Consider the following 14,254-nt stretch of genomic DNA (forward strand, 5'->3'; position numbering starts at 1 on the left):
ATCAAACAAACATTATACTAAAACCCTCACGGTCTCACCTATATAATCTTCATTCCTTTCCATACATAAATTCCAAGCAATATTTTATAATCTCTCTAGATTGTGATTTGTGATGATGGCCAGCAGAAAACTCGCCAGAGATTTATTCCTCTCCGAACACCTTGTTCTTAGCCGTCACCAATTATTAGCATCTCAACATGTGTGTTTCTTTCGCTTTCTATTTTCTTTTCCCTTTTTAGAATAATTTTCACATGTTGATTGTTTCTCTGTAGATCTACAGTAGATTGCCCAGTCTGCAATTGTTTCCGCCCAATAGAATTTTCTTTAGACGCGAATTCAGTGTGTTCGATGAGTTCTCCAAGAAGATTAAAGGTGAAATCGACAGGTATTCCTTTTTACATTCAAGTCTCGGTTTCTACTTTCGTTATTGGTTCATATTTGAATTAGTTTTTGCATGTAATACTTAATCTTGGTTGTCTTTACACGATGATTATTTAAAAATAAATAGATAATCATAAGCTTAGCCACCTCATCGCCATTGTCGAGCTGTGAAGAGCATTCTTTACAGTCAGCTCTTTTAAGTCCTCATTAATTGACAAGATATTTCCTCCACTGCTTTCAAGTTCTCATAGGTAGCATTGATATTCTGGGTTTTGCGTAATGCTGGGATTGGGTAGACATTACTGGACATAATGTTTACAATGGTTGACCTGTGAATAGCTCTCTCTTTGTCAATTATGTAGAAGCTTTTTTCCGGAACTCAGGGAATAATTTTGATGCTCTGGCAACTAATATGACTTAGGATAAACATTTCAATGTGGTTAACCATAGCTAAAAAGTTGATATTATATGAATCTTGTGTTCTTCCTGTTGAAGTTGTTCCTTTCTGTGATTTAGGTTTCTTATGTTCAACTTTCTTTAGTGATAAGCTTTCAATGTTTTCAGCTCATTAGCATGCCTTTTTTGGTTTTCCTTTAATAGCTCAAATTAATATCCTGATCATTTGGATGTAGGAACCGGGAATTTCAACAATCTGTGAAGGAGATTAAGGAGAAAGCAGAGGACTTGAAAGGGGTGAAAGAGGATCTGAAAGCTAGGTAATGTTACAACAATATTTCATTCTTGTGTTGTTATGGAGCTCTTGTTTAACTATTTAGAGGCTGAGACATACTGTTGTATGTCAAGGCTGGCAGACACTTCCAATGGGGCTTCTGAGATGGTGAAATGGCGAAATGCAGAACAAAGCAGACTACTGAGCAGCTGTACACACATGTAGATGGTGTTTGGACGCAGGCTGAAGAAAAAGCAAAAAAGGTATAAATCATCCTCTAGTGGGGCTGCAGTGTCTTCCCAAAGCTGAATTAGCAATATGGAGTTTGACTTAATTGAAGTACTTCTGGGCATATATTTTGTTTTCCCCAACTATTTGCTACTAAAGGAAATTTCTGGGTACCTTTATGTGGTTAGAGTGCTGCTACTTGCATGATATATCTTTTAATGCAGTATTCATATCTTTGGCATCCAACTCTACTGTATTAGGAGATCCAAGTACATTTTGGTAATTTGATTTATTCAAAACTGCAGGTAGGTAGGAGGATAAAGAGCATAATAGTGCCTTCATTTTTGCTTCTGTCTTATCTATGGAGTACTATTCAGAGTACTAGTTATTGTGCGTCCTTGTGTGCTGTGGAGGGGGATCTGGGGATGCACAGTAAGTCATTCACTATTTGCTGTCCAGTGGTTTTCTTAACAATAAAAATAACTTCAGGTTGCTAAATGGGTCATCTGAATCCATCTATTTCATAAGCTGGACAAGATTTGTAAGAACCTTTTGGTGGCTTTGATGAAGTGCCATTCGTTGTTCTCTTAGGTTGCTTTCAATAATTAGATTTCGGAGTCTGTGGTTGTAACATAAGAGGACAATTACTTGTGTGATGGCCTTGTGGGCATCCCACCATGGAGCGTCCGTGCCATTAATGTTCTGTGCAAATTGTATGATTATTATGTGATTTAAAAAGATTGTGAGATTGAGGTGTCATGGATGGTAGCTAAAAGTTGGATATTGTGTACAAAGCTACAAGCTTGCACCTTTTGCAGATTCTTTTTGTATATTTTAGTGAATGTTCACTCTTGGCTTTCTTTGATTTGTTGGAGGTTTATGCTGAGGTGGAAGAAAAAATTTCGGCTGCTAAAGAGGAGGTTCGTTAAATTATTTGCAACAAATAAAAGAAATTTCTGTGTCTTCTTGTGCGATAAAAATTGTTTACTGATAGAGAAGTTAAAACTAAGATTGTTTTAATTTTGATTTAGGTCAAGGAAGGTTTTGGGATTGGGAAGCAAGAGTCTACAGGATGCAATGGAACTTCAGCTAGTCACAGCACAAATGACAAAGATGGAAGCAAGTCTGCATTTGGTGAAGAAAAACAACAGGGTCAGCAGCAGCAATCGGAAGCTAGTGATAATGCTGAAACACTATTTAGCAAGGTCAAGTTTGGTGTTTCTTCCATGTCACCGAAGGTTTCATTAGCATTTCAAAAATTGAAGGAAGCAAAACCCATTGACATGGTGAAGAAGGGCTATGACATTGTGAAGGAGGAACTAAAAGGTAATCCAAATAGGAAAAAGCACCTTGAGTATGATAGTTCTTCAGCTGCTCCCTCACCAAGCACTCAGAGAAGTACACGCACTGATATTGTTGTGCTACCTTCAAAGCAGTCTCGATGGAGTAAGAAATGGGAGGCTTTCAAGATTAAGGTGATATGCCTTTTGCATCCATTATTTACCTATGATGGTTACTTGTGAGTTCTTCCCACCTGTTCACCTGATTATTGTTATCTCATGTTTCAGATGCAAGGCCATCCTATATTCAAACGTGTTAGTGGGTTTAGCGAGCCTGTAATTGAAAAGAGCCAGGAGGTATTTGCAACTTAAAATGCTTTTTGATTTTTTCTTATCTATAATGAGTATGCTCTGTTATTGCTTACTCTGTGGCAGCTTTGTATTTCAAATTGGAAATGTTAGAAGCCAGTTTCCGTGCTTGAATCATCAAATTATCATTGTAGAAAAATCCCTGTTTTTGCTTGTGGTTTATATTTCGTAAATCCCAAGAAGATTTGTATATATTGATGTTCATTTTTGCTGCATGTAGCAGATTACATTTGTTGTCAATAATGTATGTTAAAGTTTGTGCTTGTTCATATTAAACTGCCATTGACTTGGATATTCATGTTATTAGCATATCATTATTATTTTGCAATTCAGATAGTTATTTTTTGAAAATTTCTTTTCCCTAATTTTCAGATGTTTCTTCAGCATTAATCTTGGGTTGCAGATACAGGAACATATTAGAATACTAATAGTTGCAACTGAACGATATGATCTGTATCTTCCTACTTAAATTCTCTGTCCATTGGTATCATTACTCTATTATTACCCTTTTCTGCCTCTAGCTGCCACAACATCACCAGACTAGGTGGAGTTAGGAGGACTCTGGCTTGTTTTTTCCTTTAGAATCTTGCAGAGGAGACCTTATTGCTCAAAACATCTACATTTATAACTAAATAACATAATTTTTCCATACTTCCATCTTCATTTATAGAACTTAAATCTACAGATTGCAGAGGATATGCGGGAGAGATGGGAGACTAGTGATCATCCAGTTGTTCACAAAATCCAAGAGTATGCTGTCATCTTATTCCCTAATTTATATTTCAGTACTTATACTTGGTGACTACTAGAAATATTTCAAAATTAATCATCTTCCTTAAATTACAGTATTAGTGAAACTGTTCTTGGAGAGTCAGATGCTGCCATGTCATTTAAAGAGATTCGTCGCAGAGATCCGTAAATTACATGTGCCCTATCTGTCATTTTTAAATAATAGTTCTTTTCTATGGACCTTATATATTGATCTTAAAAATTGCTTGTGCTAGGACTTTTTCTTTACCAGAATTTGTGGCTGAGGTTCAGGAAGTGGTCAAACCAGTTCTTAATGCTTATTTCAAAGTAAGTCTTGAAGTTTATTGCACACCTGGTGACCTTGATGCACCCCTGGGTGGTCGATTGGTCACATCATTTATGAAAATTTTAGTTGTTTCTGATATAATCCTTGTGGCTTTCTCTTGAAATCCTCTGATGTGCACATGGAGCTGTCACGATAAATTGAATGTGGATTTGTTTATAGAAAGTATATAGTTGCATATATCATTGTGTTGACTCTATAAGGCCAACAACTTGCCATTGAATAATTGTCTTCTACAACATGATGGATCTTGTGTCTTGCTGTCTTCAGGGGGATACTGAAGCATTAGAGAAGTACTGTAGCTCTCATGTAATTGAGAGGTGTAAAGCAGAGCATAAAGCATTTGAGAGCCAGGGGATCTTTTTCGATAACAAGGTCAATACATAGATGATTATTCTGCTTGTTTTCATGCCAAAAGATAGGAATCTTTATCAAACATTTTGTTGACTGCTGGACGAGCTAAAACTGTAACCTTTACTGTTGTTCTTTGCTCAGTCTTATAATCTTCTTTTTGGAAATTTTCATTTAATGTTATCTGAAGTGAAACTAATGTGCTATAATGTTCAAGAATTGAGAAAACCATAATGACTCTATACGAGTGACTACTGGACTTTGGATATTGTGGGTTATTATGTGTCTTTAAAACCTTGTGTAGGCTTGATGCATCTTTATGACAAAATTGGTGTCTCAACATTTCAATGAGAATGGTGGTGGTAGTAAGTGATGCATGCAGTTGATAGAAGTTGGAGGTGGTGGGCCTGGTGGCATTGAAATTGAACTGGAATGTGTAATGAAATGGAAATTGAGTCTTTTTACAGTTACCAAGAATGGAGCTCATTCCCAAATCCCAATGTGTACATGATATTAGATGCTGCACAAGGAATTGAGAACAATGTTTTTGACCATTTTGTTTCGCTAATTGAGAGCTGATTGCTTTCCATATGGACGCAAAAGAGAGGGCTCGAACTGCTTGCAAAAATGATTCTTACTATCCACAAAATTTTACATTCAGCTGCTTGACTGATAATTTTTTGTTTGCAGCATCTTTGCTAATTCAGTTGCGCTTGGAATTAATAGTCAGTTTCACTTGACTTTAGTACTTACTGGGTGTTTGCTGATTCAGTTTCTTGAAATAATTCATATCCTGCATGCAGATTTTACATATATCGGAAGTGGAAGTTCGAGAGACCAAAATGATGGGAGAAACCCCCATAATCATTGTGGCAGTAAGAAAACCAAAACACGGATATACTTTTTTGGATTCCAGGACTTTAGCATTTAATCTTCTATAAACTGTTCTTCCCTTTTTAATGTTTTGTTTTCAATAGAAAATTGTGGAGATTTGTGATGGTCTTCCCTATCTTTTTGTTGTGCATGGTGCGGAATCTGTTAGTGGATTAACACCTCATCTATCAGCTCTCTCAAACAGATGTTCGGTGCTCACTAATTCATGCTGATTACTTTTTCTTGAAAATTCTTGCAGTTTCAGACACAGCAAGTCTACTGTATACGTGATAGACTTGGCACCATAACAGAAGGTGGCCAGGTAAATGCCAATGCTTTCTCGTATTGGAGTTCCATTTATTGTCCATGTGTGTCAAACATTCTAATAAAACAAATTCATGAATTTGGGAAGAGAAATTTAAAATTGTTGCTTGTGCATCCAACATTTAGAGTGTCTGGTTGCTTGCTCCTTTATATGAGATGGTTAATATAAATTCAGGTAAATTTACAACGCACTAGATGAAACTTTACATATTAGGGGCCACGCCTGACGTGTTAGCATAAGTTTTATCCTTCCTGAGGAGTTGGAAGATTGAAGTTTAGAACCCAAACTTGTTCCCCTCTCCAGATGTTTTTCCTTTTACCATACTGAACAAAGAGAAGGGTTGTCTTCTCCATGCCTCAATTCCAGACAACAGATGGTTAACTGGACCCCTCACCTACAGGAAGCAGTAGAACCCCATCTCTTCCTGTTTCGCATCTCCGTACCTTAACTCCAACAATGCCCTTAGTCTGTGAAGGTTTGGATTTTGTGACCTGCTTATGTTTTTGTTACAGAAAAACAGTAAGAATATGTAACTCTCTGATTTTGGTATTATTATGCTTGAACACTTTGGTGACCATGGTACGTGATGAAAAGTATATACGATTCCATAATATACCATCTTGACATATTCAAATTTGTTGCCTATCAGGATACCATTCATACGGTGTATTATGCCTGGGCAATGCAGCAGTTGGATCCAGAAGAACTTGGAGAGGGTGCTCCTTACTCCACATGGAAGCTTAGAGAAATGCAGCAACTTGGCGTCCGGGCCCTAATTTGATTATATTGTTTTAGCAATGTTGATGTAATCTTGCCGGACGAGGATTTTGTTCTCCTAACTCTGGTAAGGGAGAAATTTTGAGGCCTCTCCCACTTGAGACTGAAGGTGCTAGAAATTTATATCAACAATTCTGCCGTATTTCACCTGCAACTTGACTTGGTGCTCGGATGGCAGGGTATCTAATAAACATGTAGGTCTCAAAAGATGATGAAAGTGATGGCGAGTGAGATGAGGAGGGTATGGCCCGAAGTTGCAATATGAGACAATTTTCATTTCTTCTGGCTAGCTCTCTTACCAAGTGCTTCTCTGCAATAATGATATTGGTGCCATAGAAAATGAGGGTGGGGCGAAGTAGGTTGTAGTTTGTAGCAGAGGAATCTGGATCCTGTCTGCCGGCCCCCACTAAATCGGATTAAGGATGTGGATTGCAATAAGTAGGGGGACGTGGGGCCTACTGAAAGCTGGCATTTAGTTACCAAACCCATTGAGGCCTCACTTTTTTTCATATCCATTCTCCATTATTACCTCGTTACCAATACTCTCAGCCCAATCTATTCTATAATAATAATAATAATAATAGTCTGATTCTTATGATGAGATTTAGCTTTAGTTTCCCATATTCCTAAAAGAGCATAATGATTAAAAATGTGATGGGTAGGGTATGGTGGGGAAACCAGACGAGATCCTCACCGGCAGCTGTTCAAAAGTTTCACCATACATACTTACTTTTGGGGTCACACTCACTCACAGCTCTTTTTCTTTTTGTGGTACGTATATACTTGACTTTAATAAAGATAGGGAAAGGGGTATGAGGTGCGGTGCAGCATTTGGATATTCTCATTCTATCCCTTTATTTGACTTCAACTTGCATTGCAACCTTTCATACTCGTCATATTCTTTTTCTTTTCATCACAAAAAGAGAGAGAGAGAGAGATGATGAGTAACAAAACAAAGGACACAAAACCCAATCCCAATATGCTTTTATATCTCTTCTTTTCAGTACAACATTTGATGATCACATATATAAATCTGACTGCATTAGCTTTTGACTACGTAGCATTCAATTTGGATTTGGTACTCTTAATGTAGTGCAGCAGGCAGATGCCTGCAGCCATTCGCTTTGCAATCCACATACCCCGAAATCAAGACTACTACTTTTTGTTGCACCCCACCCCCACTACCAATTACTAATATATCAAATAAATATTTTTATAGAACCTCAACAATTTTGCCAAACTTATTTTTATAGAACCTCAATAATTATTGCCAAACTTATTTTTTTTATTATTTAATTTTTCTAACATGCAAAAAAGAGAAAATACTCAATTATTCAATAATAAATTATTATAGGTAAATAAAAATAAAATTGTCATTGATATTATATTTACTGAAAAATATAAATTAATATTATAAATTATACAATTAGAAATAATCATTTCATTAACAAAGAAAATATTAAGTGTATATCTATATTAATATTTGACTAGCATGAGTGTACATATATGTTATCTTTAGGGATAATTATATTTACACCCCCTCACCTATTGCTTTTTTACACAAATCATTCCTATTTTTTGATAAATTATAGAATCCACCCTAACAGCCTCTAAAACCCAAAAATACTTATGTTGACTAGTTCAACTTTTAAAATAATTTTTTAAAGACAGAAATGCACTTAGGGTGCTTCTATAATTATCAAAAGGTAGAAGGAGTGTCTAAGTAATATTTATGAAGATGAGTAATATAATCCCATATATTTAAATTTAAATTATTTTATTAATTTTTTTATTAGATCTCTATATAAAATTGCACCTTTTAATAATTAAAATATTAAATTATTTAATTTATATATAAATAAAATTAATTAATAGATTATAAGTTTAAAAATTAAAAAATTATCACACTTGTATATATTATTTAAAATTATTAAAATTAAAAAATTAATTATCTTTATTTCTTTTATTTATAATTAAGTTTTACTAAAATAAAAATTAAAAAGATATTTTAATAAAATGGGGGTTAGGGTGGTCATGGCGGGTGTAATTGGGAACGAATGGATAATTTTTTAAAAATAAATAATTTAATAATTTAAATATCTTTTTAATAAATATATTTTTTATTTTAATATAATTTATATAAAATACACACATTATTTTAGTTTTAATTTCAATAAGTTTAGTTATAAATAAAAATAGAGGATAAATAATCTTTTAATATTAATAATTTTACTAAGAAATAATTTATATGTAAATCAAATAATTTAATATCTTAATACTTTTTAATAATTGGGTATTTTTGTCCTTGAAAAATTATTTTGAAGGTTGACAAAGTCAACTAAGGCATTTTTAGATTTTAAAGGCTATTAGGGGTGCTTTCTGTAATTTTTCAAAATACAGGAGTGGTTTGTGTAAAAATCAAAGGTGAGGGGGGGTGTAAATGTAATTATCCGTCATTTTTACTCAAAAATTTAGGTAATAATTCGTCATTTTTTTTTATGATTGTAAAAAAAATATCTATCAAATTTTTATTTGGAATTAAACTAATGTGTACTGTTTATAAAAGCGTTTTAAATTTTTTTTAAGTAAAATATGTTAAGAAATAATAATTTATTTAATTATAATAATATCATGCCCATTTTAGTCATTTTACCAAAAAAACTTTATAATGACAAACATCCTAACATCTTAAAAGATGTTTTCACATCTTATAAACTTTAACATCTTATTTTATTCAAACTCTTTAGGAACTTATTTTTAAAATAAGATCCAACATCTTATAAGCTCCTAAAACATATTACAAGATTTAGGAACTTATAAGATATTTTAAAAAAGTTTATTCAAATACACAGAAGGACAAAAGTAGTATGTCTTTCAGGTTTTTTTTTTTTGTTTTTGGGATTTTTGGTAAGAAGTCTAATTCTATCATACTGCAAACAAATAACATAATAGTGTAATATATATATATATATATATAGATGGTGTGGATGAATCCTATTAATTAATGATGATGGGCACAAGACAAGATTATGTATGCTCCTCTACTTTTTGTTATTATTATGAATCAATCATGTGCAAAATATTACATTCCACATTGCTGTATAATATTCTATCTATATTAGGAAATATGCAAATGATAATAATAATTTGGGATAATTATATTTTTTACCTTTTAGATTTCATATAATTATATTTAAATTTTATAAGATTTAAAAAATTATATTTAATATTTTTAAAATTTATTTTTATCTAACAAATAAGTCTCTGTATTAATCAAAATTAAATGGATAGTGGATGGCAAGTGGAAACATCTAAAAAAGGCAGGTCAAATAATAATAATAATATAATAGTAGTGAGGTCAAATGTAATAAATCAAAATAATAAAAAAGAGAGAGAGAGAGAGAGGCATGAGTCAAAGCCTACTCACAATTCATTCTCTTTCAAGATTCTTACTTTCTGCTATACCACCACAGTCACACTCTCCTCTCCTCTCCTCTCCTTCTCCACCTCTCCTCCCTCTTAACCCTTTCAATTCAAACAAACAATAAAAAAGGAAAGAAACACAATAAGATTCCTTCTTCCCTTTTCCCTTTTTCCCAACCCTAATTAATTCTTCCATTCCCCCATCCTTTATTCCTTATGCTTTTCCCAACTTCACTCCGCCTTTTCTCCTTGTAACATGGGCTGTGCCACCTCCAAGCTCGACGACTTACCCGCCGTCTCTTTATGCCGTCACCGCTGCGCTTTCCTCGACGAAGCCCTTCGCCACCGTTTCGCTTTTGCTCAAGCCCATGCCGCTTATCTTCTTTCTCTCAAAGCTGTTGGCCTCTCTTTGCACCGCTTCTTCAACCAACATCTCCCCCCTCCCTCGCCTATTCTCAACCTCCCGCCTCACAGAAAGGGGCACTATGACTCACCCCACCCCCTCCTTTCGCCTTCCGACAAACATCTCCACTCGCGCTCCGACTCCGCCGCTTCCCATCTCCATTTCCACTCCGACTCCGACTCCGACGATGATGATCGCTCCGGTTCGGATTCCTTGCATCCTCCTGATACCAGCTCGCCTGTTCACCACAAGCACCCCTATTACCTGCCGCAATACGGAAATCTCAATCTTCCCGGACCTGGCGGAGGTGGCGAGTTTATGAATTATATGAAAAACCAAACGGCGCCGTCTTTGTTGTATACACAACGGCCCATGAGTCAAGAAGCTATGCATGTGGGTGAATTTTCGGCTGCTTCTTCTTCCTACTATCCTTATCCTGACTATCAGAATCCCCCTCTTTCCCACAATAATACTTCAAATAGTAACTATAATGGTTATTCAAATTACGGTGCTGGAGGTACAACTGTTGGTGGTTCGTCTTCCCTAGAAGTGGCTTCGAGTTCCAGAGCGCCACCACCTCCGCCCTCACCACCAAAAAGCTCCACATGGGATTTCCTGAACCCGTTTGGGACCTTTGAGAGAGATTATCCAGCTTATACTCCAAGCCACGACTCAAGGGAGGTAAGGGAAGAAGAGGGAATACCTGATTTGGAGGATGAGGATGATGGCAACGTGAAGGAAGTTCTCGGTGATCACAAGTTTGTGGATAGTGGAAGAAGTAGTCACTCAAAGCCGGGGGTCCGCCAAGAGGATGCTCGCGTAGTGAATGATGCGGATTTACAGCATCGGGTTCGCCCGAGTGCAGGTATGGGGAGTGATCCTGTGGAGTACGAGGTGCATATGATGGAGAAGAATACCGTCGATGCTGAGAAAAGGTCGAAAGATCGAGGCAATACCACTGGATTTAAGCCTCGTGGTGGGTTCAAGGGCGATGCAGAAGTTGTGAAAGAGATTCAAGTTCAGTTCGAGCGAGCTTCAGAGTCCGGAAGTGAGCTTGCTAAGTTTCTTGAGGTTGGGACGCTTCCATATAAACAGAAACACAGCAGTCATCGTGGTAAAGATTTGATTTTTATGTATAATTGCTGTCAAGATTTGATTTTGCATTATGTGAGGGTAAGCAAATTTTTATGGACTTTTCTGATATTTGAACAACTGCTCGTTCAAGTTAGGATATGCTTGATCAAAATGAGATTTACGTGCAATTTTCTTTTCAAATGTTAACGCGTGGTGTCTTGTGGCAGTTTCTCCCAAGATACTGCATTTACCTGTGGCGTCCTCACAGCCTTCAGTCTCTAAAAGTTCTGATAATGTTGATCCTGCCTTCTTAGACGTTGGTGAAGATGTGGAACTGAGGTCCAGAAATCTTTCTTCCACTTTACATAAGCTGTATTTGTGGGAGAAAAAACTTTACGAAGAAGTTAAGGTACACTGTTGATTTCAATAACTTCATGTTGTTTTTTATTTCTTTTCTTTTCCCTGCTGCAATGTTCTGTGCTTCTAAACCTTTTGGACAACTGTATCTGTGCCATCATCCTTGCATATTATAGTGACTGTTTCGTATGTGGTCCCCCTGTTGGCAACTGTTGTCCGAGTAGGCATCATAGGCATTGTGTCTTCTGCCCTACATGATGTCATTTACATTTAATTCCCCATCCATGTTTCTGGACAACCACGAGAGCTTATGACCCTTGAAGTAATCAATAGAGTTTCTGATTAATACATTCGCCCAATTGAATATCCAATGCAGTATGCTTCAATCGCGTTCATGTCATTATATTGCATTTCATTGGATTTGCTTTTTGTTTCTTCCATTATGAATTTTTGATTGTTTGAATGAAGACCAAGTAAAAGAGTTTTCTGCCACACCTAAGTACTCTTTATGCCCCTTTTGCAGGTTGAGGAGAAAATGAGAGTCCTCCATGAACGGAAGTCTAGAAAACTGAAGCGTTTGGATGAAGGTGGTGCTGAGGCTAACAAAGTTGATGCAACCAGAACTTTGGTGAGGAGTCTCTCCACAAAAATCAAAATTGCAATTCAGGTAGTTGATAAGATCTCAGTGAGGATAAATAGCTTGAGGGATGAGGAATTGTGGCCACAGCTGAATGATTTCATTCAAGGGTATGTTCCGAATGGGTATTTCACAAACTGCTTGTCTTGCTCATATCCGATTTGTTTGCTCTTACTCACATTTTAGCTGCTCACTTCGTAAAAACCTGTCCGCACTCTTCCACATTCACCTCTCGCTCCCTCTGTTTTGCTTGTAGGAGGGCATTTGGAACACTTTGCATAAATAAATCCATGGTTTAAACTTTCTTTTTATTTTTTTAATGTTGTCCTTGTTACCAGTATTTGGTTTAGTGTTGGGTCGGTTTGTTGGACGACATTATTTAAATATAATATCTTTGATGGTTGTATTTGTACCTCTTTTCATCCTAGGTTAACTAGAATGTTCAAGTCGATGCTTGAGTGCCATCGTAATCAGTGTCAAGCAATTGGAGAGGCCAAACGGTTAGATGCCATTGCACTCCGCAAGCACTTCAGTGATTCTCATTTAGAAGCCACTCGTCAGCTTGAACATGATATTATTAATTGGACTCTTGGGTTCTCTTATTGGGTTGGTGCACAAAAGGGTTATGTCCGGGCCTTGAATAACTGGCTTATGAAATGTCTCCTCTACATTCCTGAAGAAACCCCTGATGGAATAGTTCCATTCTCTCCTGGTAGGATTGGTGCCCCCCCAGTATTTGTTGTTTGCAACCAGTGGTCGCAATCTTTGGATAGTATTTCTGAAAAGGAAGTGGTAGATTCTATGCGAGACTTTGCATCAAATGTCCTTCAGCTGTGGGACCAGGATAAGGCAGAAATGCGCCAAAGGATGTTGGCAAACAAGGATGAGAGGAAAATTAAGAGCCTGGAAAAGGAAGACCAGAAGATACAAAAGGAGATTCAGGCATTAGACAAAAGGATGGTGCTAATTTCTGCTGCCCAGAACGGTATGCCATTAACTGGGCGTGTTGTGTATCAGAGTGAGGCCAGTAAAGGGGGAAGTCTGCATGCAAGCCTGCAACATGTCCTCGAGGCCATGGAGAGGTTCACTGCTAACTCTTTGAAAGTTTACGAGGAGCTATTGCAACACATTGAAGAAGACCATCTTGCTCGTGAGAGTAAAAAGGTTTCATAGTGTTGATAGTGGTGAGGTTTTGTTCATTGGATCATGGTCCTACTGAAGTCATATATGGAATCAAATTTGGAGTTAGTTTCATTTTCTCTTCTATCCCAGTTTCCTTACTGCTCCCCCTTGCAATGAAGATGAGGTTGTTGCTGCTGTTTTTATGCCTTGAGAAGTGGATTCTTGCTTTTGAAATAGTTGTGCTTGAGGCACATAGATTCCTGTAGCCCAATTTTATTTATGATGATTACTTGCTGCCAAAAATATCTAAAGAGCCCGAGGCAGAGTAAAGCTTAACGAAGACGACATGCTGCCAGATGAACTGAGAGCTGTTGCCGTGGGGCCTTACAGAAAGGGCAGAGGTTAGCAATAAATGAGAAGCAGTCCAGCTATCGGCTCAAAATCGGTGCACAATTGCTCTAAGCAAGAAAATTGTGTGACAAAATCCTTTCAGATCTTGTGGATTCGATTATTGTCACCATCACTCCAACTGCAGGCCTCATGGGCATAAAGGCTGCCTACTTGGATTACAAGTCCTGTAAGTTAAAAGAAATTAGGTCCTGTATAAATTTAGAAAGTCCACAAAGTTAGTAGTTCTTACGGTTGAATTTTGTGTAGGAAGCTTTTATTTTTTCGAGTCAAATGTACCTTGAATAAGGTGGGATGGAATGAGTCCTGTTCTTTGACAAAACGGAGAATGTATTGGAAATGGTTAGTTACCAAGCGCAGTGTTCATCATCTCTTTTACGAAAGCTAATTCCTGGTGGATTATTGGAATGATTAGTAAGTAGAATTAAATGGAGCTGGTAAATCGCCATTTTATGTATTTGGGATATATACATGCGTCGGATA

At 36.6% G+C, this 14,254-nt stretch overlaps 2 protein-coding genes across 2 annotated transcripts in view; both read left to right on the forward strand.

Moving 5' to 3' along the window:
• LOC105173002 (mitochondrial import inner membrane translocase subunit TIM44-2-like) overlaps positions 1–6,501 on the forward strand; it is a gene marked incomplete in the record, with an annotated part of 6,740 nt that extends 239 nt beyond the window's left edge. Inside the window, 14 exon segments of the mRNA XM_011094638.2 lie at positions 3–199; positions 273–385; positions 1,014–1,097; positions 1,239–1,314; positions 2,155–2,199; positions 2,311–2,754; positions 2,848–2,916; positions 3,614–3,678; positions 3,775–3,843; positions 3,933–4,005; positions 4,292–4,396; positions 5,176–5,247; positions 5,505–5,567; positions 6,220–6,501. Of these exon segments, the coding sequence (XP_011092940.1) occupies positions 113–199; positions 273–385; positions 1,014–1,097; positions 1,239–1,314; positions 2,155–2,199; positions 2,311–2,754; positions 2,848–2,916; positions 3,614–3,678; positions 3,775–3,843; positions 3,933–4,005; positions 4,292–4,396; positions 5,176–5,247; positions 5,505–5,567; positions 6,220–6,351 (1,497 nt within the window).
• LOC105173003 lies at positions 9,759–14,125 on the forward strand. Its single transcript, XM_011094639.2, has 4 exons — positions 9,759–11,287; positions 11,475–11,656; positions 12,128–12,351; positions 12,670–14,125. The coding sequence occupies exons 1-4, from the start codon at positions 10,027–10,029 to the stop codon at positions 13,412–13,414; spliced, it is 2,412 nt and encodes an 803-aa protein (XP_011092941.1). The 5' UTR covers positions 9,759–10,026; the 3' UTR covers positions 13,415–14,125.

Source organism: Sesamum indicum, linkage group LG10, assembly GCF_000512975.1.
Source record: "Sesamum indicum cultivar Zhongzhi No. 13 linkage group LG10, S_indicum_v1.0, whole genome shotgun sequence".
NCBI classification, from domain to species: Eukaryota; Viridiplantae; Streptophyta; class Magnoliopsida; order Lamiales; family Pedaliaceae; genus Sesamum; species Sesamum indicum.